This window comes from Sus scrofa, chromosome X (genome assembly GCF_000003025.6).
Source record: "Sus scrofa isolate TJ Tabasco breed Duroc chromosome X, Sscrofa11.1, whole genome shotgun sequence".
NCBI lineage: Eukaryota > Metazoa > Chordata > Mammalia > Artiodactyla > Suidae > Sus > Sus scrofa.
In genome coordinates, this window is record NC_010461.5 from 106943574 (window position 1) to 106967790 (window position 24217).

General features: G+C 39.2%; 1 protein-coding gene across 1 annotated transcript in view; it reads right to left on the reverse strand.

Annotated features, from left to right (window-relative positions):
• The window catches only part of LOC100626097 (fibrous sheath-interacting protein 2-like), a 75715-nt gene that overhangs the window by 41232 nt on the left and 10266 nt on the right, over positions 1–24217 (reverse strand). The window contains 10 exon segments of the mRNA XM_021079868.1: positions 145–178; positions 2390–2429; positions 6772–6832; positions 8535–8626; positions 10098–10143; positions 11713–11816; positions 15363–15431; positions 22212–22332; positions 22761–22871; positions 23762–23903. Coding sequence (XP_020935527.1) covers positions 145–178; positions 2390–2429; positions 6772–6832; positions 8535–8626; positions 10098–10143; positions 11713–11816; positions 15363–15431; positions 22212–22332; positions 22761–22871; positions 23762–23903 — 820 coding nt within the window.

Below are 24217 nucleotides of genomic sequence, written 5' to 3' on the forward strand. Positions count from 1 at the left end.
GTGAAAGTCAAGGAAGAGAAAAGGCAGAGGGAAACTGACTGATATCAACAGATAGCTTTGCTGGTTGTCTGATTCAGAGTTTTCTCTAATAACACATTAGAAAATATCCTTAATTGCTTTATCAGTGAATTTCATTGTACATACTTTTTCTTGACAGTGATTTTGATGGTACTCTTGTCTGAAAAAGTAAAGAGATATTGGTTTTTATTATTTCTGGTTAATAACTTATATAACTTTCCTCCAAATTCCTAATCCTGAATCAGATTACCTACTTCGTGCTTGGGAGTTTTTTTCCCCCCCAGCAATTCAAAAAGAAGAATAAGCTTTGTTTAACTTAATTTTATTTGTTTGTTTATTTTATTAGAGTATAGTTGACTTACAATGGTGTGTTAGTTTCAGGTGTACAGTAAAGTGAATCAGTTATATCCATTCCTTTTCAGATTCTTTTCCCATATGGGTCATTACCCAGTATTGAGTATATTTCCCAGTGCTTTACAGTAGGTCCTTGTTATGTACCTATCTCATATATAGTAGTGTGTATATGTTAATCCCAACATCCTAATTTACCCTTCCTCCCAACCTTTCCCCTTTGGTGACCATGAGTTTGGTTTCGAAATCTTCAAGTCTGTTTCTGTTTTGTGAATAAATTCTTTTGTATCATTTTTAAATTAGATTTCACATATTAATGACCACATTCAAATCCAGGCAGAGTCCCAGAGAGGATAAATCCAAGGAGGAACATGCGGAAACACACATTAATCAAACTGACAAAAATTAAATACAAAGAAAAATATTCAAAGCAACAAGGGAAAATCAACAAATAACATATAAGGGACAACACCAAAGGCTTTGAACCTGTGTTCTTTTCTGATAAGGTAAAGGAATGTGACATGGTTGCAATGGGCAAAGCCATACCAGATGGGGTTGTGGTTATGTTTTCTTGTGCTTTGGCCTGGAATTGCCCTAGGTATAGCTAAAGGTATTTTATTTTATTTAAATTTTTTTATTTTATTATTTTCTTTTTAGGACCACACCTGCAGCATATGGAAGTTCCCAGGCTAGGGGCTGAATCGGAACTGTAGCCACCAGCCTACACCACAGCCACAGCAACACCAGATCTGAGCCATGTCTGTGACGTATGCCACAGCTCATGGCAACACCAGATCCTTAACCCACTGAGCAAGGCCAGGGATCAAACCTGCATCCTCAAAGATACTAGTTGGGTTCTTAACCTGCTGAGCCACAATGGGAACTACATAGCTAAAGGTATTTTAACTCCGTGTATTTGAGAGGAATGGGAGAGAAGCTCTGGGTCATGTGAGGAGTTCTTCATCTTAGCTGATTTGTTAATAAAAGGGTATTCAGAGCATTTGCTATTGAAAATTCTCAAGTGATTCCATAGTTCTGTAGTCTAGTGTGGGAGCGGGGTCAGGAGGAAGAGGGAGGCAGGAATTCACACTCTATAAAACTACACATAATCATTATTCCCTCATCTTTATTTCTTGAAACTATCTTGATATTGAGCTAGTCAGTTTCCTTCCTTCAGCATCCTTGTAGCCTATGAGCACCCAGTAAATCAGACAAACTGACTTCTATCACTCCTAGCTCAAAATCCTTTTCTAAGAAACTTGATCTGAATGTCAGCACCATTCACTACTACATACTACTTCACTTTACCCAACCATTTTCATCAGAGTTTGGGATTTATAAAAACTATCCGATCCTCATTTAGTTTGTTGAGTGTTTAAAAGGTCATGGTGTTGGGCATGTGGGTTCCATATGTATGGAATATTTTCCAAGTCTGAAGGGAACAGGACATCAGCAGAATAGGTGGCCACCAAGGTTTGAGGGCTGGAAGGCTCCCAATACCAAAAAAAAAAAAAAAAAAAACCCCAAAAAAACCTTCTCCACTGGTCCTTATTTTGCATCATTAAGTATTATTAAGAGACATTACTTCAGATTACAGCACAAATATCCTTGTGGGGTAATGGATTAAGTCATTAGTACTATACAGTAAGCTGATTATCATCATTTAAAAAACCAATAACCTCAAAGCACAAGTAATTCATTTTTGAATGAGGACAGGGGAAAATAATAGATTTAGATTCCAGAAAAAGTAGTGCTACATGAAAGGGGAAGGAAAGTACTCTCTATTAGGGGAGCACAGAACTAAAGTGAGAACAAAGAGAGGAGGAGGTGGAGGAGCACAAGTGACTGACTTTGCCTACTTTACAATTTTAGCTAGTCCTGAGAGGTTGCAAAAGGTGACAGTTTCACTACATACAAGTAAAGCTACAAGAATGGAGGATTCAAGCAGCACTCCTGTATAATTATTCAAATGTTAATTTTAAAAGACATATTAATTTATTAAGTTTTCTTAAATACTTACTGAGTTGGTAAGTCATGAGAAGAGTATTTAAGTCTGTCAACTGTAGGTAGATTTTCAGAGAGAAAAAGAAAATTACTATTTGTTGGTACCCTTCACAGGCTACATGTAAGATAGTAATTAACAGATCTGAATAGGTCTTTTAATCCCTACTGTCACTGCTCTGTTTTAATCCTCTAGGGACTACCAGGGAAGTATAAAATATACCTTAAGATTTGGGGTGATTGCCTATCTCGCCAACCTCATTTCTGGTCACTCTTCTACAAATACTCTACTGAACATGCAATTCCCTTTGCCTCTGTCCACACTATTACCTTTGTAACTCTAGTGTTCTTCTTTTGAATTTCTCATCCTTTAGGACTCATTCAACTTGTGTCACCTCCTTCAGAGAGCTTTCCTTGATGTCTGCCTAGGTAGACAGGCATTCTCTGTCAATGCTCCTGAAGCACCCTATACATCCTTCTGTTATAGGACTTGCTATGCAGTGTTGTGAATAGTAGTTTACAGTGCCTGGCATATAGTAAGCATATCACCAATTAAAGCCAGTTCAAAGTCAAGGTGAAGAGCTGTTTATTTTTCTTCCGATAATGTAAAGTGTATTGGAGTAACCAATAATTTCCAACAATCTGCTTAAAAGTTTTACTTTAATTCTTTGTACCCTCTAGCATTTGTATTTTTGAATGTGTACAGTTTTGGAAAGGAAGGAGCTGGAAATAATAGTGTGCAAACTGGGAAAAAAAAGTGTGAAGATAATACTGTTGTGTTTTTGAAATATGCCTACACATTATTTGATAATACCCCCTCTAAGTGGTAGAGGTTAATTCTTTTCTCCTTGAATGTGGGTTGGACTTAGTGACTTGTTTCTAATGAATATAAAGTGGAAGTGATGGTATATAACTTCTGAGACTATGTTATAAAATATACTGTGGCTTTAGCCCCTCTCTCTTGGATTACCCACTCTGGGGGAAGCCAGATGCCATATCCTGAGGCTATTCAAGAGATGTATGGAGATGCCGACATGGTGAGGAACTGAGACCTCCTGCCAACAGCCATGTGAATGAGCCACCTTGGAAGTGAATCTTCCAGTCCCAGTCAAGCCTTTATATGACTGCAGCAGTCCTGGATGACATCTTGACTGTAACCTCACGAGAGACCCTGAATCAGAACCATTCTGCTAAGTTGCTTCTGTATTCCTAACCATAGAAACTGTGAGAAAATAATGTTTTTTGTTTGTTTTTCTGTTTTTTAAAAAATTTTTGAATTTTATGGCTGCACCTGTGGCATATGGAAGTTCGTGGGCCAAGGATTGAATCCAAGTCACAGCTGTGATCTATGCTGCAACTGTGGTGATGTCAGGTCCCTCTGCACCTGGCCAGGGATCAAACCCACACCTCTGCAGTGATCCTAGCTGCTGCAGTCGGCAATGATGTCTTTTTTTCCTTTTTTTTTTTTAGGGCCACATCTGTGGCACATGGAAGTTCCCAGGCTAGGGGCAAATTGGAGTTGCAGCTGCTGGCCTATGCCACAGCCACAGCAATGCAGGATCTGAGCTGTGTCTGTAACCTACACTACAGGTCATAGCAACGCCGGATCCTTAATGCACTAAGCGAGGCCAGGGATTGAACTCGCATCCTCATGGATACTAGTCGGTTTCATTACTGCTGAGCCACAGTGGGAACTCCCAGCAATAATGTTTTTTTAACCTGCCAAGTTTTGGGGTGATTTGTTATTTAGCAATAGATAACTAATGCAACAGTTAAAAGAATAAGGAACACTTCCGTGGTTTCTAGCAACATGGTGGATTAAGTATTCTAAAGATCCTAACTGTGTAAAACCTATTAAAAATGCAATGGGAATTTTATAAAAATACAATCATAGTGTAGAACTTGAATACACCTCTTTGATGTATTAGAACATCAATACACCTCTTTGACACATCTAGCAGCCATTAAGAAAAGAGTCTAGTAGACAAAAAAATCAGTAAAGACATAATAATTGAATAATACATCATATTATTAAAATGAATATAATTTAAAATTCATTTAGAGCCTTACATCCTTCAATAGAGAATATACATCTTTTGTATGTCCTTGGAACCCTTTCAAATATCAATCACCTATTTGGCCATAAAGAAAACCGTAACAACTTCATTGCGTTAAAGATTTACAGGTTATGTTCTTTGAACCCAATTTTAAAATGTGACCCATGGAGTTTCCGTTGTGGCTCAGTGGTTAACGAATCCGACTAGGAACCATGAGGTTGCAGGTTCGATCCCTGGCCTTGCTCAGTGGGTTAAGGATCTGGCGTTGCCGTGAGCTGTGGTGTAGGTTGCAGACGAGGCTCAGACCTGGTGTTGCTGTGGCTCTGGCATAGGCCAGTGGCTAGAGCTCCGACTCGACCCCTAGCCTGGGAACCTCCATATGCCATGGAAGTGGCCCAAGAAATGGCAAAAAAAAAAAAAAAAAAAAGACGGAAAAAAAAAACAAACAAAAAAAATAAAATGTGACCCAAAATATTAATTTCTTGTTAAGTAAGAAACATACTTATGGATGACTCTTAGATCAAAGGAGAAATGAAAAGGATAAAGTGTAAACTACCTGAAAATGGATGTTTTATATCAAACCTATGGAAACAGCTCTTGTTATTTCCCATAGGTTTACATATAAGGCTTTTTTTTTCTTTTTTGCCATGCCAGTGGAATGTGGATATTTTTTGGGCCAGGGATTGAATCCATGCCATAGCAGTGACAATGCCAGATGCTTAATTGCTAGGCCAGCAAAGAACTCCTATAAGGCATTCTTTTTATTGCTTTCATGAGTCCCAGACCAATATCTCTTAACTGTTCCACTCAGAGGTCCCACTTAAATTCCCTCGGGTACCTCAAACTCAATTTATTCAAAGCTCAGTTAATTTTTTTTCTTCTAAACTTGTTCATCCTTCTGTAATGCCTATCTACTGAATGGCACCACTATTCATTATCCATTAAGTTGCCCAGATTAGAAATCTGAGGTGTTTTCAATTCATTCTTCTCCCAGATTCAATCAGCAACCGAATCTCATCCATTCGACCTTCTTGAGTGAGTCAAATCTCTGCCTAGCTCTTCATCCTCATTGCCACTGACTTTGTTCAGGACTCATTGCTAGCCTTGACTACTGTAACAGCCTCTTAACTGTAGCAAGGAGCGGCATGGTATTGCGATTAGGATTGGTTGAGTAAGATAGATCTGGGTTAAAATCCTGGCTTTGCCAATATTATGTGAAATCTTGGGCATGATAATTTACCACTCCGAGACTTAGTTTACTTATGCGTAAAGTGGTGAATCAAAATAGTTTTATTGTTGGGAAGGTTAAATGAGAGAATATAAAGAATTTAGCCTTGTCCCTGGTACATAGTAAGTGTTCAATATGATGTTATTTTTATTGTCTCATTGCCTCCAATCTCTTCACCTCTAATTTTGCTTTCCTTTTTTAGAAAAGGCAAATTCCCTTTTTTTGGTCATTTAAAAATAGAAGTATAGTTGATTTATAATGTGTTAGTTTCAGGTGTACAGCAAAGTGATTCAGTTATACCTTCTTTTTCAGATTATTTTCCATATATTCCATTATATAACCTATAATCATTATATGTTAATATAAAATGTTGAGTATAGTTTTCTGTGCTATATACTAGGTCCTTGTTGGTCGTCTGTTTTATATACAGTGGTGAATATATGTTAATCCCAAATTTCTAATTTATCCTTGTCCCCTTTCCTCTTGGTAACCATAAATTTTTTTCTATGTCTGTGAGTAAAAAAGGCAAATCATGACCATATTACGACCCTGCCAATATTCTTCAATAGTTCCATTTGATAACAGGATAAAAGATAGTGTTCCTGGCATGGCCTACCAGAATCTTAATGATCTAACCCTCATCTACCAGTCAAGCCTCATCTTCTTCAATTCTCTAACTTGAACTTTTAGCTAAAGCAAATCTGAAAAAAACTGTATTTCCACAAACACATTATGCACTAATGTATACATCTTGGTAAACGTATTCTCTTCTCCTGGAAGATTCTCCTTTCATTTGTCTGCTTAGAAAATTCTTTCTTATCTTTCATGTATCAGCTCAATTGTGGCCTCTTTTGTAAAAGCTTCCTTGGCTTCCTTATGCTTCCACTGGACTTTGTATATACCTCCTTTATTGCACTCATCATATTGGGTTGTGATTACTGGCATGACTGTTCTACACTAAAGTGTAAAATCCAGGGTTGGGACCAGGACTTCTCTACTTTGTAAGTTGAATAATTAGCATAGTGTATGGCACATAACAAAAGCTCAATAAGGGTTAGTTGAATAAATGCATTAATAGATTGTAGGATTTCCTGAATAACTATTGCTAACGTTTACCTGACTCATTTTTTATGTTTGATTTCTTGGCCTTTTCCCCATTGAAATCAGCATATGTCACCTATACATGCCACAGAAAAAGAGAAACAAAGAAAATTCTCAAAAGAAGTTTTCAGAGAATTTGAACATCATCTATTTCTCACAGAAGTTTAAAAATGATTTAAAAATCCCATTTATAATATATATTTCTGGTTTATATTACACACATTACTTACAGAATTCAATGGTTTATAGAATTCATTAGTATACTAAAATTAACTGAGGAATGCACTTATCAGCATGGAAGGTAATCAGTTGAATAGCTAAAAAGAATATGTGTGAGTGATTTTTTTAAGGAAAGTTAAGTGTAGGGGAAATGTTTTGAGAGGGGTGGAGGGCAGAGAGCAGGTTTTCTGCATAGGTGGGATAAGACTCTCTGATTTGGCCAAGAGCTCTACCAGCTTAGGTAATAATATAGGAAGATAAATCCAACAAAGTAGACTGAGAACTGAACACGAGCCACCCAGAAATGCATTTCCTGACACTGATGGGATGGGTGAAATAAATTGGAAAATAGTATTGGATTCTATTGCAATCAAAGTGGTCATGCTATTTTTAAAAATAAATTAGGTATTTTTGACTATTTGATGTATTCATATTGTCCAGTATATTTTAAAGCCTTCTTTAAAAACAGATGGTCTAAATTTGTTACTGCCCTTTTTTTTGGGTAACATATGTAGTATTAAGTTTTCCATCCATGCTACACTCGGGGAACACTTTTTTCTGACTCTACAGTGAGGTTAGTGAAAAAAGTAATTCCTGATGTGCACCTACTGAACTATCTTAAAGTAATTAAGAAGATTCTTTTTTTCAGATACTAAGCATATAGATTATGGACGTTAACACAATAGCACAGTGCCCTGGACACAGAAAGTGTTTCATAAACATTTGTTTATACAGAGACAGCATTTTGTGGCTAACATGCTACATTTGAGCAGTTATACATAATTGAGTCTGTCACTTACTATGCATTTAACATAGGCTATGGCAAACCATGTTAACTCTTTAGAACAGCTAAGCCAGTTAATACAGTGCTAACAGAGCCAAGGATGTGGATTTGATTCTTATAATGAATGACAAATTGGCAATCCACAGAGGTGATATATGTTGTGACCAGAGGCTGTACCCTGAATGTTTGTTGCCAGCTTCCTATGAGTGATCACTGATCACAAAGGGGACAGGGTGAGGCAGTATGGCTGTCTCTATACAGCCAGTCAGCAGTAGAAGCGAAATGATTCACAAAAGCCCAATATGTTGCTTCCTCTGCAGGGCACAGGTATGAACCTCGAAGCTCTTGAAGCTCATCATTTAGGAAGCCTATGACCTAAGGGCTAAGTGGGAACACTCAAGTTGTTTCTGGTAAATCTCTAAGAACTGAGACAAATATTCAAATTTTTGGATCTATTTAACACATTTAAAATCTCAGGCTCACCATTTTTCTTGTTAGCTTACAATATGTTACTGATAATTCCCTACACTTAAGAGTATGGCAGCACTAACACAACTGATATCCATGAACATTGGAAGTCTGAGGTAGCACAGGATTATTACTGTGGGTTAGTATTTCAATTTTTATAAAATCTTGTTATGGGGTGTTTACTTTCAGGGAATAAGGCTGTTCTGAATTGTCATTTAATGAATGAAATTGTGTTATGCCAATCTCGATCATAATTTCATACTTCATTTGTCCTGTTTGTATCTGGGACAAAAGAAATGTTACTTGCCTCTCGTTTCAAAATATCCTGTATAGAGTGTCTGTAGGCTTTTTTTGTGTTTGCAGAAACACCTGGAGTTTGAAGTGAAGTACTTGTAATTTCTGGGGAAAGAAGAGGTACCATTAGATATGAAAAAATGATATAGTTCTTGCTGGGATACCATAGTATCTAGAATTACTATAGTCAAGGTGTATTGGTTCATGGATGTTAAGACAGTATCTCCAAGTATAAGATACCCTTTTTTTTCTCTTTATGGAAGCACCTGTGGCATATGGAAGTTCCCAGGCCTATGCCACAGCCACAGCAATAGCAGATCCGAGCTGCATCTGTGACCTATGCTGCAGCTTTGCAGCAAGGTCAGATCCTTAACCCACTGAGCGAGGCCAGGGATTGAACCCCCTTCCTCACAGAAGCAATGTTGGGTCCTTAGCCTGCTGAGCCACAACAGGAACTCCAAGATGCTTTTTTGAAGTCCCCTGCTTAAAGCTTCCAGTGGCTCATCACTGCCCTCATGCATAAGCCTGAACTCCCTAATTTCTGGCCCTAAGTCACTTTGGTAGCTTAACCTCCTACCACTCCCCTGTCCAGAATGAACTGTTTTGCACTTTATTCAGTACGCAAGGGGAACCACTGCAGACTTTTGGGTAGAGGAATTATATGTCCAAAGCTGTATTACAGGAAGGTTACATTCACAGCAAAATGTAGGATAGATTAACAGGAAGAAGAGATGGGAGACAAATTACTGCAGTGCTTAAAGGCACAGGTGGCATGAATGGAAAGGAAGGGAAAGTTATGAGGGAATTTAAGGGGGTAGATTGGACAGAAGGCAGCAATAGGAAAGAATAAAAAATGACTCAGGTTTTATGCCTGAATAAAATTAGGAGGAACAGAGAAAAGGTTTGGGGGCAAGTAGAAGATGATGAATTCGGGATTTTTTAAACTCTTTTTAAAAATTTTTTATTATAGTTGATTTACCATGTTCAGTGAATTTCTGCTATACAGAAAAGTGACCCACTTATACATTTATATATATTCTTTATTCTTTTTTTTTTACATTTGTGCATATTGGATTTGAGATGCTCGCGGGCTGCCCAGGGGGAAATGTCCTAGTGCTTTTGGGGTGTGTTCAGGATATGCGTGGGAATCTTTTGTAGAGACTAACAGAGATTTAGCTAATCTCTAATCCAGTCCTGGGAGATGAGAAACAGGATGTGTTTTTATGTCCTGGGGAGAAAAGATGAGATTAGAGGGTAGAGACCTTCCTGGGGAGAATACTCTGCACTGGGACTCCCTAATCGCAGTAGGTCAGGAACTTATATAAGTAGCCTCAGCAGAGACTCTAACTTCACCATGTTTTCTTTGCCAATTCCAAAGGGCCTATTCACCCAGCAATCCTCAAAAATGTGGGATACTAATATTTACAGTCATGAATACTTTTTATATCATCCTTTATCAAAATAATCATAGGTTTTATAATCAGGGAAAATAGCAAAACTTGGAAAACTATATGGCAAAATTAGGTATTTAACCGAAAGATGTCAGAGCAATTATAAATATTGTTCACTTTCTTACCTCCATCACTTGTGGGATGTGATGTCTTAAACATTAATTTATCTTTCTGTATGGTTTAACATTCAAGAAAAAAAGTAATTAGTAATTAGCCTTCTAAAAGAAATTTTTGCTGACTCTAGAGCAATCAAATTAATATAGTATCTTCCCCTTCCCCTCATCCCCCTACTTCTCTCCTAAGCTCTGGTCTCAATGCTAATATATATTATTAATCTCTTACTGGATATCTTTTACAGGTACCTAAACTTTAGTTTAAAATGAAGCTTATTATGTGCCCAGGTACTCCCATATTTCCCAACTTGCTACTTCTCTGTCTTCCATACTTTCCTTAAAGGCATAACAGTCCATCCAGTGCTCTATTCTAGAAAGCTTAGAGTTATTCCATTTATTTCAGCTAAGGCCAGTCTAATCCAATCTAATGCTTATTGGATTAGAACTGAAATAGCTTAGAACTGAAATAAGATATAGAAATCCTGACCTCAATAAGCTTATTATCCAGTAGAAAAGACAGACAAATATGATAGAGTACAATGAATTCTCAGATAGAGGTAAGCTTGGGCACTATGGGAGCACAGAGAAAACACACCCCCTATACAAAAATTAAATCATCATCATTATCATTGCCATCCCCCTTTCTCTGGATCCACACATCTACTGAGTCACCAAATCCTGATAGAGTCAGCTCTTAAATATCTTAAATCTGTGGCCTCTGGTTCACCCTCATTGTCACTACTTTTGTGTGGCCTTTATCATTTTGACCTGGACTATCCCGGTGGACTCAAAACTATCTTACCTCTAGTCTCTTCTGTGTATCTATCTCACACACTGCAGCCAGATTATCTTTTTAAACCCAAAGCATTCTTATTTCACATCCCTACTCAAAAACCTGCAATGGCTTCCTACCACTGAGAGAATACATTCATACTTTAGCAAATTATACAAAGTTCTGGCTTCAACCTACCTTTTTAGTCTCCTCTCCTGCACTGCCCTAGCTTTGCTGGCTTAAGCTTTCCTGCTTTCACTTAACACTTTATGTCTGCCTGCAATACTACCTCGTATATCCTCACATCTATTCATCTGGAAACTTCCCAATCATGTTTCAAGACCTAATTCAATCAAGCCCTTCTTTTATAAAGCTTTTTTAGATTTCTCTAAATAGTAGGACTATTCTCTAAATCGTCTGTGTTTCCACATTTTGTACAAATCAAAACTCTCCTCTCATTTGACTGTAAGAACTTTTGTTTCTGTGTGTCTCCCCAGACGGTGAGTTCTCAAGAGCAGTGATGATGTTTTTGCCATCTTTGTATCCTATGCCACCTACTTTCCCCCTTTTCCTTTCCTTCTAGCTTAGCATTGGACCTGGCCCACAGGGGGTTCTCAATAAATGTTAGTTATCATCATCAAATATGTGTTAGTTTCTGTTCAACTACATGATATATTTAGCATGACGCTGACCCAGAATCTTCTCTCTACCAGGGAGAGGCGCCAGACCCGTATGGAACCCCACCACTTCCAGTCAGTCAGTAGTACGTTAGCGAAGGGGCCATCCCATAGAACGAAAAGTTAACCAGGTAAATGAATGATCAGTACCAAGCACCCAAGACAAACAGCTTTCTACCTTTTGTTCTGTTGTGTTACTCTGTATATCCTGCTGAGAAGGTAATGATGTTGATAATTTTTTTTCAGGAATTTTTACGTAGCTATTGAAATGGTGAGATGATCCTAAAAGCAAATGAAAGAGAAATCATATATTTTAATCAGCTTTATTGAATTATAATCAAAGTGAAAATAAACTGCACATATTTAAAATGTACCATCTGTTCAGTTTTGACATATGGATAAACCTATGAAACAGTCACCACAGTCAAGATAAATATTTACATCACCCTCACAAGTTTCCTTGTGCCCCTTATAGTTCATCCCTCTCTCTACTATCCCCCAGGCAATCACTGATCTGCTTTTCTATAAATTAGTTTGCATTTTCTAGAGTTTGCTATAAATGGAATCAAACAGGATGTACTACTCTTTTTCTGGGTGGTGGTCTGTCTGTTTTCATTGAGCATAATTATTTTGAGATTCATCAATAGTGTTGCTTGTATTAATAGTTTATTCCTTTTTGTTGTTGAGTAGTAGCCCATGGTATGGATGCATTACAGTTTATTCATTTGCTGGCTGAAGGATATTTGGGTTGTTTCCAGTTTTTTGTCTATTATGAATAGTGCTGCTATGGACACTGATGTACAAGTCTTTATGTGGACATATATTTTCATTCCTCGTGGGCATGTACCTAGGAATGGAATGACTGAATCACATGGTAGATATAAGTTTAAGCTATCAAAATGTTTTCCACAGTGATTGTATCATTTTACATTCCCATCTGCAATGTCAGAGACTTCTAGTTGTTTCATATCCTTGAAAATACTTGGTATCTTCAATTATTTAAATTCTAGATATTTTGCTGGGTGTGTAGTAGTATCTGATTATGGTTTGGTATGTATTTCCCTAATGACTAATAATGTGAAACAGTTTTTTGTGTACATATTTGCCATCTGTATGTCTTCAGTAAGATGGTTGTTCATGCCTTTTGCCCATGTTTATTAGGTTGTCAATTATATGTTACATGTTTTTCTATAGTTTACATTTTTTACAGTGATTATGCCTTCTAGATAAAGGTCAGAGACCATCTTTTGTTATGCTCACTTTGGGGGCTTGACAGATGTGAAACAATCGCTATGCAACAGGGCTATTGTTTTAAATTTTTACATTGCTTTTTCATTTTTGACTCTCTACAAGAAGTCTACCCTAGTCTTCCATAGGCATCCACCTGCCCAGACGGGAGGTTAGAATTTTTAATAGGAGGAACACCACGATAAACACTTAGATAATATTCAGCACCTGTCATCCCCAAGTAGGAATGACACAGCCAAGAAAGATGGCATGCTTTGCAAGCTATGCAGCTGTCTTAAGAATTTCCCTAAATTTTGTCTTCTTTTTTGTGTAGCGACAGCCTGGAATACTTTGCTCAGAAAATTCTACCTTAGTGTACTGGAGATACCCTTAGCCCACCAGTAAGAGCTATCTAGGATCAGGAAAAAGGATATGACCTAAGAAAAGTTACAGGGGAAAAGTCCACTCCTTTAGCAGCTCAGAGATGGTGGGAGAATGGAAAGGTAGTGGGAGAGGCTAGAGAGCAAAGGAATCAGATGGGGCTTCATTTTTCCTTACTTTGGGCCTTGGTTGCTTCAGATAACTAAGGTTAACATGGAGGGAAAAGAAGAACTATTGCTCTGCTGTCTGTTTAGGACTCTAGAAAGAGATTTCTTTGGCTCCCCGCTCACCCCTGCCTCCTCCTCCTCAGCTGGGATGTGGTCCAGAAACTGCAGTACAGTGTGGTCAGGCAGAGCACTGCTCTGAGATTTTGCTTTCTTTTTCTTTCATTTAAAAAAATTTAGCCTTATTGACATATATAATTGACACATCAAATTGTAAGATAGCTAAAATGTACATGGTGATGATTTGATATAATGTATACCTTGAAAAGATTCCCCCCTTTAATTAATTAGCATAGCCATCACCTCACATGTTTGTCTTTTGTTGTTAGCGAAAATATTTAAGGTCTACTCTCTTAGTAAATTTCAATTAATACAATTAATACACTGCTATCAACTATAGTCATGTTATACATCAGGTCCTCAGACCTTATTCATCTTACAGCTGAAAATTTGTACCCTTTTATCAACCTCTCCCTACTTCTCCTTGAGGTTTTGCTTTCTTAAGCCACTCTTGGTTCCCACGTGGTATACACATGGCCCAGAAGGGCTGAGGGTCTAGCTGGTAAGCTTGCCAAGGGGAGTCACTGTGGTGGAGGTAAGGGGGCTCCACCCCAAATGTTATGTAGCAGCCAGCCAGAACTGGAATGGGAAAGCCAGAGTCCTACTAAGCCCAGTGAGACCAGAGCATGCATCACTGCAGGGATGGCTAACTTCAGCTGTGAATGCCAACAGGCCAAGCACTATCTCAGTGGAGATAAGGGCACCTCTCTGGAGACCAGAAGAAACAGAGGACATTTCATCCAAGCACCCTGAGTTTGTTCCACCTCGACGAGGTCATGGAAGCCAGTGTTTCCCAAAAGTTAATGAACATATAATGCACTGGGAATCTTGTGAAAATGCAGACTCAGATTCAGTAAGTCTCGGGTGGGGCCTGAGAGTCGGCATTTCTAATAAGCTCCTAGGTGATGCCCACACTGCTGACACTTAGAGGAGTAAGAACTTAAGCCACACCTCTTGCCCCCAGGCATCTAGACAGCATCTTTGGGAAAAAAGCAGAATGATGGGGAGGCTCCCTGAATGTCTGAGCCATTTGGGGGGCGCCACAAAGGGAGACTATAGAGGAGTATTTTAGAAAAACCGATGATGGAGCCAGAAAGCAAAAGGAAGAAGGGCACTTAGATCTGGCAAAAAGCGCTAGCCCTACATGTGTTAAAGAAGCCAACTCAAGAAATAGGTTGAAATGTTAAAATGGCAGCAGCCTCAACTCAGTTGGGAACAGGGGAATAAGTGTGTGTGATACCGACTGCATGTTCCCCTGCCACAGAAAACATGTGGCAGGATGAAATATTCTGCTGCCAGATAAGTGACAGAAGGCCGGAAAAGTGCAAAGCCTAAGGAAGGGCAGGGTTTTGAGAGAAAGCATTGGTCTAGGTCTTGGTCCTCACTAGGTCCCTAGGGCCATAGGCTTCAGAAACATCAGTAGCACCTCCAGTCAGCACTTTGCAAGGATGATTCTTTCTCCAGGTGAAACAAATGAGATGCAGGTAAAAGCTTCCCTTGGAGGCAGAACTGCTGAGCAAGGTGTGGCAGCAGTGGTGGCAGCAGCCAGTGAAGCACAGACTAAAAAAAAATGCCTCAGGGTCTTGTCAGGAATGGGAAAGAGAGAGATTGGGAGTAGGGAGAGAGAGATTGGGAGTAGAGAAATGAGATTGTGGAGAGGACAGGGCTCTGCACTGGGCTTGCAGACTTGTCAGCTGCAAAACATGGGCTGTCCTGTTCAGAGGCATGTGGGGACAGTGACACCAGCTGAGTAATTAGGGAGCCTAATCTGGACCACGGAGAGGCTGTAGCATTGTTGGTAAGCATTCATCAAAATCCATCAGTTATAACAGAGGACAGAGGATTTATCTGCATTATAAGCAGAAGAGATCAGTATCAAATCCAGTCTTTACATAAATTACGACTTTAGTATTTCTAATCATAGTATTTCAATTACGTTGTTGTCCTTGGTGTGATTTCAGGTGACTGGCAGAAATAGTCGTTTTCTTGATCTTTGGATAAGGAGCTTCAAAAAGAATAAAATAAAACATTTATTTCTAATAGTGGAGATTACAAAGTTATACAAGACAGATTCTATTTACCGTTTCACACCCAGTAGGAGGGGAGCCATATCCTAATCTGTGTACAGGGTTGTGGGGAGGAATTGGAGGGGGTAGGTAGTGGGTCTCAATGGGATGCAACTTTGTACCCCAGGGGATGTCTGGAAATGTCTAGAGACCTTTTTGGTTGTTACAAACTGGAGAGGGAGATTTGCTCCTGGCATCTAGTGGACAGAGGGCTAGGGATGATGCTAAACATAGTACAATGCACAGGGCAGTGTTGACAATGAGCAGCTATCTAGCCCCCAAATGCCAACAGTGGCAAGGTTGAGAAATCCTAGGATAGATGTGATGGGGAGGCAGGACGATCGCTTTTATACTATCTTGCCTAATTAAAGCTACATTGGAGGATCAGAGTTGTCTTCTGGCAGAGGGGAAAAACTCCATCCCTCCATCCTGCTCAAGGAGAACATGGCGTTTTCTTTGTGTGGGGATGCAGACGGGCATAATGACTGTGCTGGAGACCTGTAGGCCACAGTGGCCAGGACAGGTCTTGGTTGTGCCTCAGAGGCCAGCAGAGGCAGCCATATTTATATAACTCGTCTGTGAAAAAGATGACTACAGTTCCTATTTCTAATCATTTAGAAATAGACGGGAGGTTTCCAAACTATATGTATGCTAATTGGCTTTTCATTAGCATTACGTGTATCCCTTGGGGTCCACATGGTAGATCTGTAGTGGGGTAAGTTCATTTCAGACATGAACCAGACACCTTCATTCTCCTGTCAGCTCTGTAATACTGTGAACGTAAATCCTTTTATACGTTCTTTTTCAAAAAGCATTGGAGGTAGCCACTCTTCAGTAGGAAGAAAGTAAGATTTCTTCCTATTGAGTAGAAGTTAACAGTTGAAATTGGAGGGAGCAATCTGGCTGCTAAAGTGATGTCCTATCCCAGAAGCAGAGGTTACAGCCCATCTTCTCACTGAACTCAATTGTGAACTTCTCATGTTGACTCCTCCTTCGTAAACCTATCACCTGCCTTGCTCTCGTCCTCTGTCCCTCCCTCCCTCCCTTTCTTCTCTCCCAATCTTCCATCTCCTCCCTTGTTCTTTTACTCTCTTACTGGCTTATTTTTAAAACTTTTTCCCCCTTCTCTCTCACTTTCTATAATTTTTGTCCTGTCTCAGTACTGGCTTAAAAATCATCCATGAGTTCCTGTTGTGGCTCAGTGGTAACGAGCCTGACTAATATCCATGAGGATGCAGGTTTGATCCCTGGCCTCCCTCAGTGGGTTAAGGATCCGGTGTTGCAAGCTGTGATGTAAGTTACGGACACAGCTTGAATCCCACGTTGCTGTGACTGTGGTGTAGGACAGCAGCTATAGCTCCAATTCGACCCCTAGCCTGGGAACTTCCATATGCCTTGGGTTTGGCTCCCCCCACCTCCCCCCCAAAAAAAGGTTAAAAAAATCATCCATCTATCTAGTGATCTAGGTATCTAATCTAGCTACCTTCCATCTAGCTGTGATCCTATCTTTATTTCAATTTTTATCTGACTTTTAAAATCTCCTTTACCCTGTCCTCTACACTGTATTGGCTTTTCTTAATTAGCTCCTCCTTTTAAATACCTCTCACTCTTACATTGTTTTTATTATACTGTTTTCCTGGCCTCACCCCATTTTAGAATTCTTCTCTTCCTTCCCTCCCTCTCCTTCCTTTTGTACCTCCCTCCCTCCCTCCCTGTTACCCCTCTGCCCTCTCCCCTTCCTTCATTCCTGGGTCTGCATCTCATTCTCATCCTTTCACTCTCCCTCTGGATTTCTTCGTCTTTTCTTTGCGAACTTAAATTCCTTCCCTCCCTCCCTCTCTCCCCCTACTTCCTACCTCCCTTACCTCCTTCTTCCCTTCCTTCCCCCCTCCTTCACTCTCTCTCATTTTATCTTTTTAATATTCTTTTTTTTTTTGGTTACCAGACTTTCCATTATAAAATCTTGTCTACTTACGTATCTGGCCATCAGCCTACCGAACTACCTCACTGGCATCCATCCATCGTCTGTCATTCTTTTGTTGGATTTTCACTGAGTTCTTCTGTTTTAGATCCCTCTGCCTGCTCTCCACTTCCTCCATTCCTTCCTTCCTTCCCTCCCTCCCTTCCTACCCTTGCTCTGTCTCTTCCTCACTCCATTTCTTTCCTGGCCTCTTTCTCTTAGCTTTCCCAGCCCGTAAGCATGCCTGCCTTCCTCTCTTCCTCCCTCCTTTTAGTCCTCCCTGTCTCCTTGTCTCCTTCTTACTGCTTTCACCCTCTCCCTTGGCATTTGTCTTTTCTTTGTGAACCTACACTCCGGCCTTCCTACCTCTTTCCTTTGCTTCCTACTCCATTCCCACTCCTGCCCTTCTTCCCTGCTCCCTCTCTTATTTTACTCCTCCTCTACTTTTAAAACCGGTTCCTCCTCTTTCAAACTTTTTCATTCCTAACACTCTCTTTTTAAAATCTTCTTAATATCGTCTTTTGTACCAGGCCCTCCTTTTAAAATCCTGTCTACCTATTTATTTACCTAGCTGTCATCCATCCACCTTTATTTCCCTGTATTTTTTTCAGTTCGATTATATATTTTTAATTGGAATATAGCTGATTTACAGTATTGTGTTAGTTTCAGGTGTACAGTAAAGTGATTCAGTTATTCAAATATACATATATATATATTTCATTGTATTTTAGCAGCCCCCCCCCCTTTTTTGGGCCATACCCGTGGCCTGTGGAAGTTCCTGGGCCAGGGATCGAACCCGCACCACAGCAGTGATCTGGGCTGCTGCTGCAGTGACAATGTGGGATTTTTAAGCTGCTGCACCACACAGAACGCCTTAACGGATTTCTTTTTCTCTCTCTCTGCTTGCCCTCTACTTACCCCCTTCCTTCCTGCCTGTCTTTATGCCCATTCTCTATCTCTTCTCACTCTGCTTCTATCACTTGTCTTTCTCCCTCTTTTCTTTCCTGCCAGCATGGGTGCATGCTGACTGCCTTCTGTCCTTCCCTTTTCATTCCTTTTTTATTCCCTCCCTCCTTTCACTCCTGTCTCTCTTCCTTCATTTCTTCCTTCCTTCCTCCTCCTTCCTTTCCTTTCTCCATCCATCCATCCACCTGCCCTTTCTCCCTCTTGTCTTCCTTCCTTTGTTTCTCCTTCCTTCCTTTCCTTCCTCTTCACTCCCTTTCTCTCCCTCTTTTACTTTCCTGTTACTCCTCTATTTAAACTTTTCCCCCTTGCCTTTCCCCTCTTTATACAGCCTTGTCTTGTCCTTACTACTGCCTTATCCTTTTAAAATAATTTTTCTTTCTACCTAATTTTCTGTCTACCTATTTATTTACCTAGCTGTCATCCATCCATCTACCTTTATTTCCCTGTATTTTTTTCCTACCTACTTAGCTGGCTATCTATACAGCAATCGGTCATTTACCCTTCTGTCTTTAGCTTACTGCCTTCTTTACTTCCACTTTCTTTATCCTTTCTTTCTTGCTCTGTTTTTTTTTTAATTCATTCCTCCTTTTAGAGCTTATTTATCTCTATTTTTTTATTGCAGTGACATTTCTTATTAATGCTTCTTTGTTAAACATCCTCTCCCCCTCCTTTTTTTGGTCTCTTTAGGGCCATACCCGTGGCATATGGAGGTTGCCAGGCTAGGGATCAAGTTGGAGCTTCTGGCCTATGCCACAGCCACAGCAACTCGGGATCCGAGCCATGTCTGGGACCTACACCACAGCTCACAGCAATGCCAGATCTTTAACCCACTGAACAAGGCCAGGGGTCGAACCTGTGTCCTCATGGATACTAGTCAGATTTGTTTCTGCTGAGCCACGACGGGAACTCCTTCCCTTTCTTTTCTCTTTCTTTCTCATAATCACTATCATTTTTGAAGTCTTTCCTTTTCATTTTTTCACTTCTGGCTCTTTTTCTCAATCTCATGCTCCCATCTTTTAAATTTATTTTTGGCTCCACCTTCCAAAACTTTTCTTTCTCTCTTTCTATGTTATGTAAAATCTTCTTAGAGACTTTTTTTGTTTGCTTTTTTAGGGCCGCACCTGCGGCATATGGAGGTTCCCAGGCTAAGGGTCAAATCAGAGCTACAGCTACCGGCCTACACCACAGCCGCAGCAACACAGGATCCAGGCCGTGTCTGTGACCTACATCATAGCTCACAGCCACACCAGATCCTTAACCCACTGAGCGAGGCCAGGGATCGAACCCGCAACCTCATGGTTCCTAGTCGGATTGGTTAACCACTGAGCCACAACGGGAACTCCATATGGGCTCTTCCTCTTAATCATTTGTCTTTTATCTATCACCCACCACGTTTATTTTTGTCTTTTTTTCCCCCTCTCAAGTCTCCTTTTAAAACTGCCCCATCCCCCAAATTGTACTTGAATTTCCTACTGGCTCCTTCTTTTCACACCTCTCTCTTACACATTTATAGTCCCTCTTCTTTTTTATTTTACTTTTTTCTTACTGCCACATCCTTTTATTTTATTTTATTTTTTTATTTTTTATTTTTTTAATTTTTTTGTCTTTTTGCTGTTTCTTGGGCTGCCCCTGCGGCATGTGGAGGTTCCCAGGCTAGGAGTTGAATCGGAGCTGTAGCCGCCAGCCTATGCCAGAGCCACAGCAACGCGGGATCCGAGCCGCGTCTGCAACCTACACCACAGCTCACGGCAACGCCGGATCCTTAACCCACTGAGCAAGGGCAGGGACTGAATCCGCAACCTCATGGTTCCTAGTCGGATTCGTTAACCACTGCGCCACGACGGGAACTCCCCCATCTTTTTAAAACCTCTCTTTTATTATTTTTCTTTTTCTGTTTTTTCTCTTTGTCTTTTACTTGATCTTTCATTCTGTTTCTTTACATTTTGTTTTCCCTCCTCCCTCCTTTTCTCCTTTCCCTGCCTTTTAAATTCACTTTTTAGGGCTCCTCTTCTTAAACTGTTTTTCTCTCCTCTTTCCTTCTAACTCTCATCTGCTCTCTTGTTTTGTACTCTTGTTTATTCCTGGCTTATGCTTTTAAAAGTTGGCTCCTAAATATCATGTTTAGTTTACAGGTTTTTAAAATTTTTTAGTCTTTTTCCTACTGACTCATCCTTTAAAAAAACTTTTTCTCCCTTCCTTTCCTTCTTTATTCCCTTTATCAATACCTCCTTGTCACACCTTTTCTTTCACCCTCTTTTCTTTGCTGGCCTGCATGCCGACCTTCCTCTCTTCCTTCCCTCCTCCCTATTTTATTCTCTTTATAGGCTTCTCTTTTCAAAGTGTGTTCTTTCCTTATCCCTCTGACTAGATCTTCTTTCCCTTCTATATTTTTCGTTCTGCCTTTTTACTGGCTGTTTTGTAACCTCATCTTTTTTTTTTTTTTTAAATCTACTTTCTATGTTTCTTTTATCTCTCTGTCCCTCCTTTCTCTTTCATGGTTTCTTTCTATATTTTCCTGCACTGCCTTTCATACTGGCTACTGGGTCTTTTTGAAGTATGTTCATATTTCTTCCTTCCATCCACCCTTCCTCCCTCCCACCCCCTTAGATCTTTTTCTTTTATCCCTCCTCTCCCTCCTGCTGCATCCTTTTCTTTCATTCACTCTATCTTCATTGTACTATTTCTTACTGGCTTCTCCTTTTTAAACTCTATTTAAGTCTCTTCTTTTAGTAACTTCTCGTTTTCCCCCCCTCTCTCACTGCCCCCTCCCTCAAACTGTATCTGATTTTCTTACTGGCTCTTCTTTTTCAAATTCTCTCACGCTTACATTCTCTCTTTTTCTTTACTTTTTCCTAATGACTTATCCTTTTAAACTTCTTTCTTCATCTTCCTCTCTCTCTCTCTCCCTCCTACCTCTTTGTTCTTCTATTTTTGCCTTCGTCTTTTTCTTGCCCCCTTTCTTTCACTCTTTTCTTTGTGTTTGTCTTTCTTCCTCCCACTCCTTGTCTTTTTGTGTCTCTTGTTTCTTTGCCCTGTCTTCCTTCCACTCCCTCATCCTATGTCTGTGTGTGTGTGTAAGTTGTGTGTGTTTTCCTACTGGATTTTTCTGCTCAATACTCTTTTTCTCTTATTCATTCATGCATTCATTCTCTTCCCCTCTCCATTTCATTCTTTTTTGTATCTTTTCTTACTGTATCTTCCTTTTTAAATTTTTGTTCTTTCTATCTCTATTTCTTAGGATATTTTAAGTGTCTATTCTTTTTCTACTTAAAATGGTTTCTTTCTCTTTCACTTACTAGCTTATTCTGTTTTGTATAATCTTTGCTTACTGGACCTCACATTTTTTTTCTTCCGTTTTTTTCTATATTTTTCTTTCATTGTCTCCCTCTTTGTTTCAGTCTATTTTTTGGTAAAAATCTTACTGGTTCCTTTTCTCTCTATATATATAACTCTGTCTTATTTTGTTGTTCTGTCTCTTCTTACTGGCTCTTTTTAAACTTCTAGTAAAGGCAGTCTTGTCTACTAAGACTCTTTACTGAAGTATTTAATTTGTGATAATGTCTAATATAATAACATTGTGTATATGTGTGGGGGTGTCTGTACATTCTCTACAACTTGACCTAGAACTGGGAAGTGCCTTGCACAAGTAGTGTGAGCTTCTAGGACATCCCTTTGCAAGGGCCTTGTGACCTCACTATATAAACACAGAGGGATTTTACAAAGCCACCGATATGTAATATATAATTATGCATCTTCTACTTAGGTATTTTGTCTTTTATTGTTTCTCTCTCACCTTCTGTATCATATTGATCCTTGTTTTCACATATATTTTCTTCCAATTCTTCTCTCTGAAGGTCATTCCTTTGCATTTTTTGTAAATGATAACTGATTTTTTTCTCTAGAAGTGCTTGTTTCTAAAATATTAAAAAAATACATTTAATATGTTTAAAGTTTTAATGTCAACTTGCCACTGGAAATTCAAAACAGATATTTCAAATATGATGGTGTTTTTGAAGGGAGACCTCATTGCTGTCTTGAGATTTCTAAAGTCACAAAGAGTACAAAACTAGGAAGGTAATAAAGGTTTAAGTTTCCTTTTGTTGTCCAGCATGAAGAATATATTTTAATACCCAGATCAAATTTAACTCATTGCCTACTTTCTGGAGACTGGTCCCATTTCAGATCAACCCTTTAAGTTGAGGTTCAGACTAGACTGGGTCTCTCCATCAATAGCTATCCTCTTGAGTTTAGGCCACTTCTGAAATTCACACTTTAAAATATCAAAATTGGCAAAAAGCCTTTCCTCAAAATAGCCCAAGTTATTGGTCAAAGCTCACTGTACCTTCCGGTGAGCTTCTTCTCTGACTTTTCGACGTTGTTCCTCAACCCTTGCTTCTCTTTTTACTTCTTCTCCAATTTTTGACAGAAGTAACATTTCTTTTGTTTTCCACTCCTAAGGAGCAAAATGTCATGGAAGTCAGTAGGGGTTCTATTTCATAATCTTTGTTTTAATTTTTGTTTTGATCAATAAGCAATTTAGGTCAAATCAAAGGCCTTATAGAAATTTGGATAACCATAATGAAAATCCTACATTGGCTTTAGAATGGGCTTATCTTACTGCTTTTATTGAGAATATACTGGTGGATGCAACAGAATGGCAAAAGGAAGGAAATTATCTTGCTTTTGGAAACTTAATTCAAGTATAAGCCTAGTATCTAAAAAGATGACGTGAGCCAGTAATTTCACTTCTGGGAATTCCTTTGTTGTGCAGTGGGTTAAGGATCTGGTTCTGGGTCACTGCTGTGGTTCTAGGTCACTGCTGCAGTGTGGGCTTGATTCCTGGCCTGGGAACCTCCGCATGCCATGGGCGCAACCCAAAAAAATTTAAAGAAAAATTTAAGAAAGTAAAAAGAGGCTGGCAAGAGGGTTATCTCTCATGGAGTCAGGGGGTTATCATATGTAATATGTTGCCCTTAAATGTATTTTGACAGAGAACCTAAACAAATAGCCCTGTGTTAATTTTGAGGAGTGAGAATACAGACATCATAGTTTTCACTAGAACTAAACTCTAAAACTTTAAGAGCAGATGAGGTGTGACTGTACTGCTATAGATACATAGTTTGTTGTATCAGTGTCACTATTTTAAGTAAAAACTTGTCTTTTATGACTGATACAAGATCAATAGTGGTTTATTATTTTGAAAAAATATGATTTTTTAATAGTAGTTTCTTTTTTAGACCTGAAATAACTTTAGGTAATATGGTGGGACTGCTAAAAATGTTTATAAACAACACAATCATATAACAATTCCCCCATCAATATTTAAAATTTGGTGTTTCTCACCTCCTCAATCTGTCTACGGAGACTAAGTTTTCTTCTAATGTGGTCCTGATGTCGTCTCTCTTCTTCTTTTATTCGGAATTTTCTCTGCTTTTCTGCTATGTGCTCAACCTTGTTTAATTCCCTACCAATCATAGCTAAATATCTAAGTAAAAGCACAAATAGAAGTGAAGATAAATTGGGTGTTTCCCTTATGATGTTATTTATCTATTATGATACTCCCAAACCACCTTCTGGGTTGCTTTCTATTTCTTGAACTACAGAAATATAGAGTTTTTCAGGAACCTTTAGGCTGGCCTGATTCACCAACTCACCATGCTCTACTCCTTTTATCAGACTCTCTGTTATTACGGCTGGGACAATGGCAAAATGTAGAGGACAATGATTAAAAGCATTTTACACAGTGATTATTCATAACTCAGGAGTTTGGGGACCATGAGTTTCCAAGGACAGCTGAAA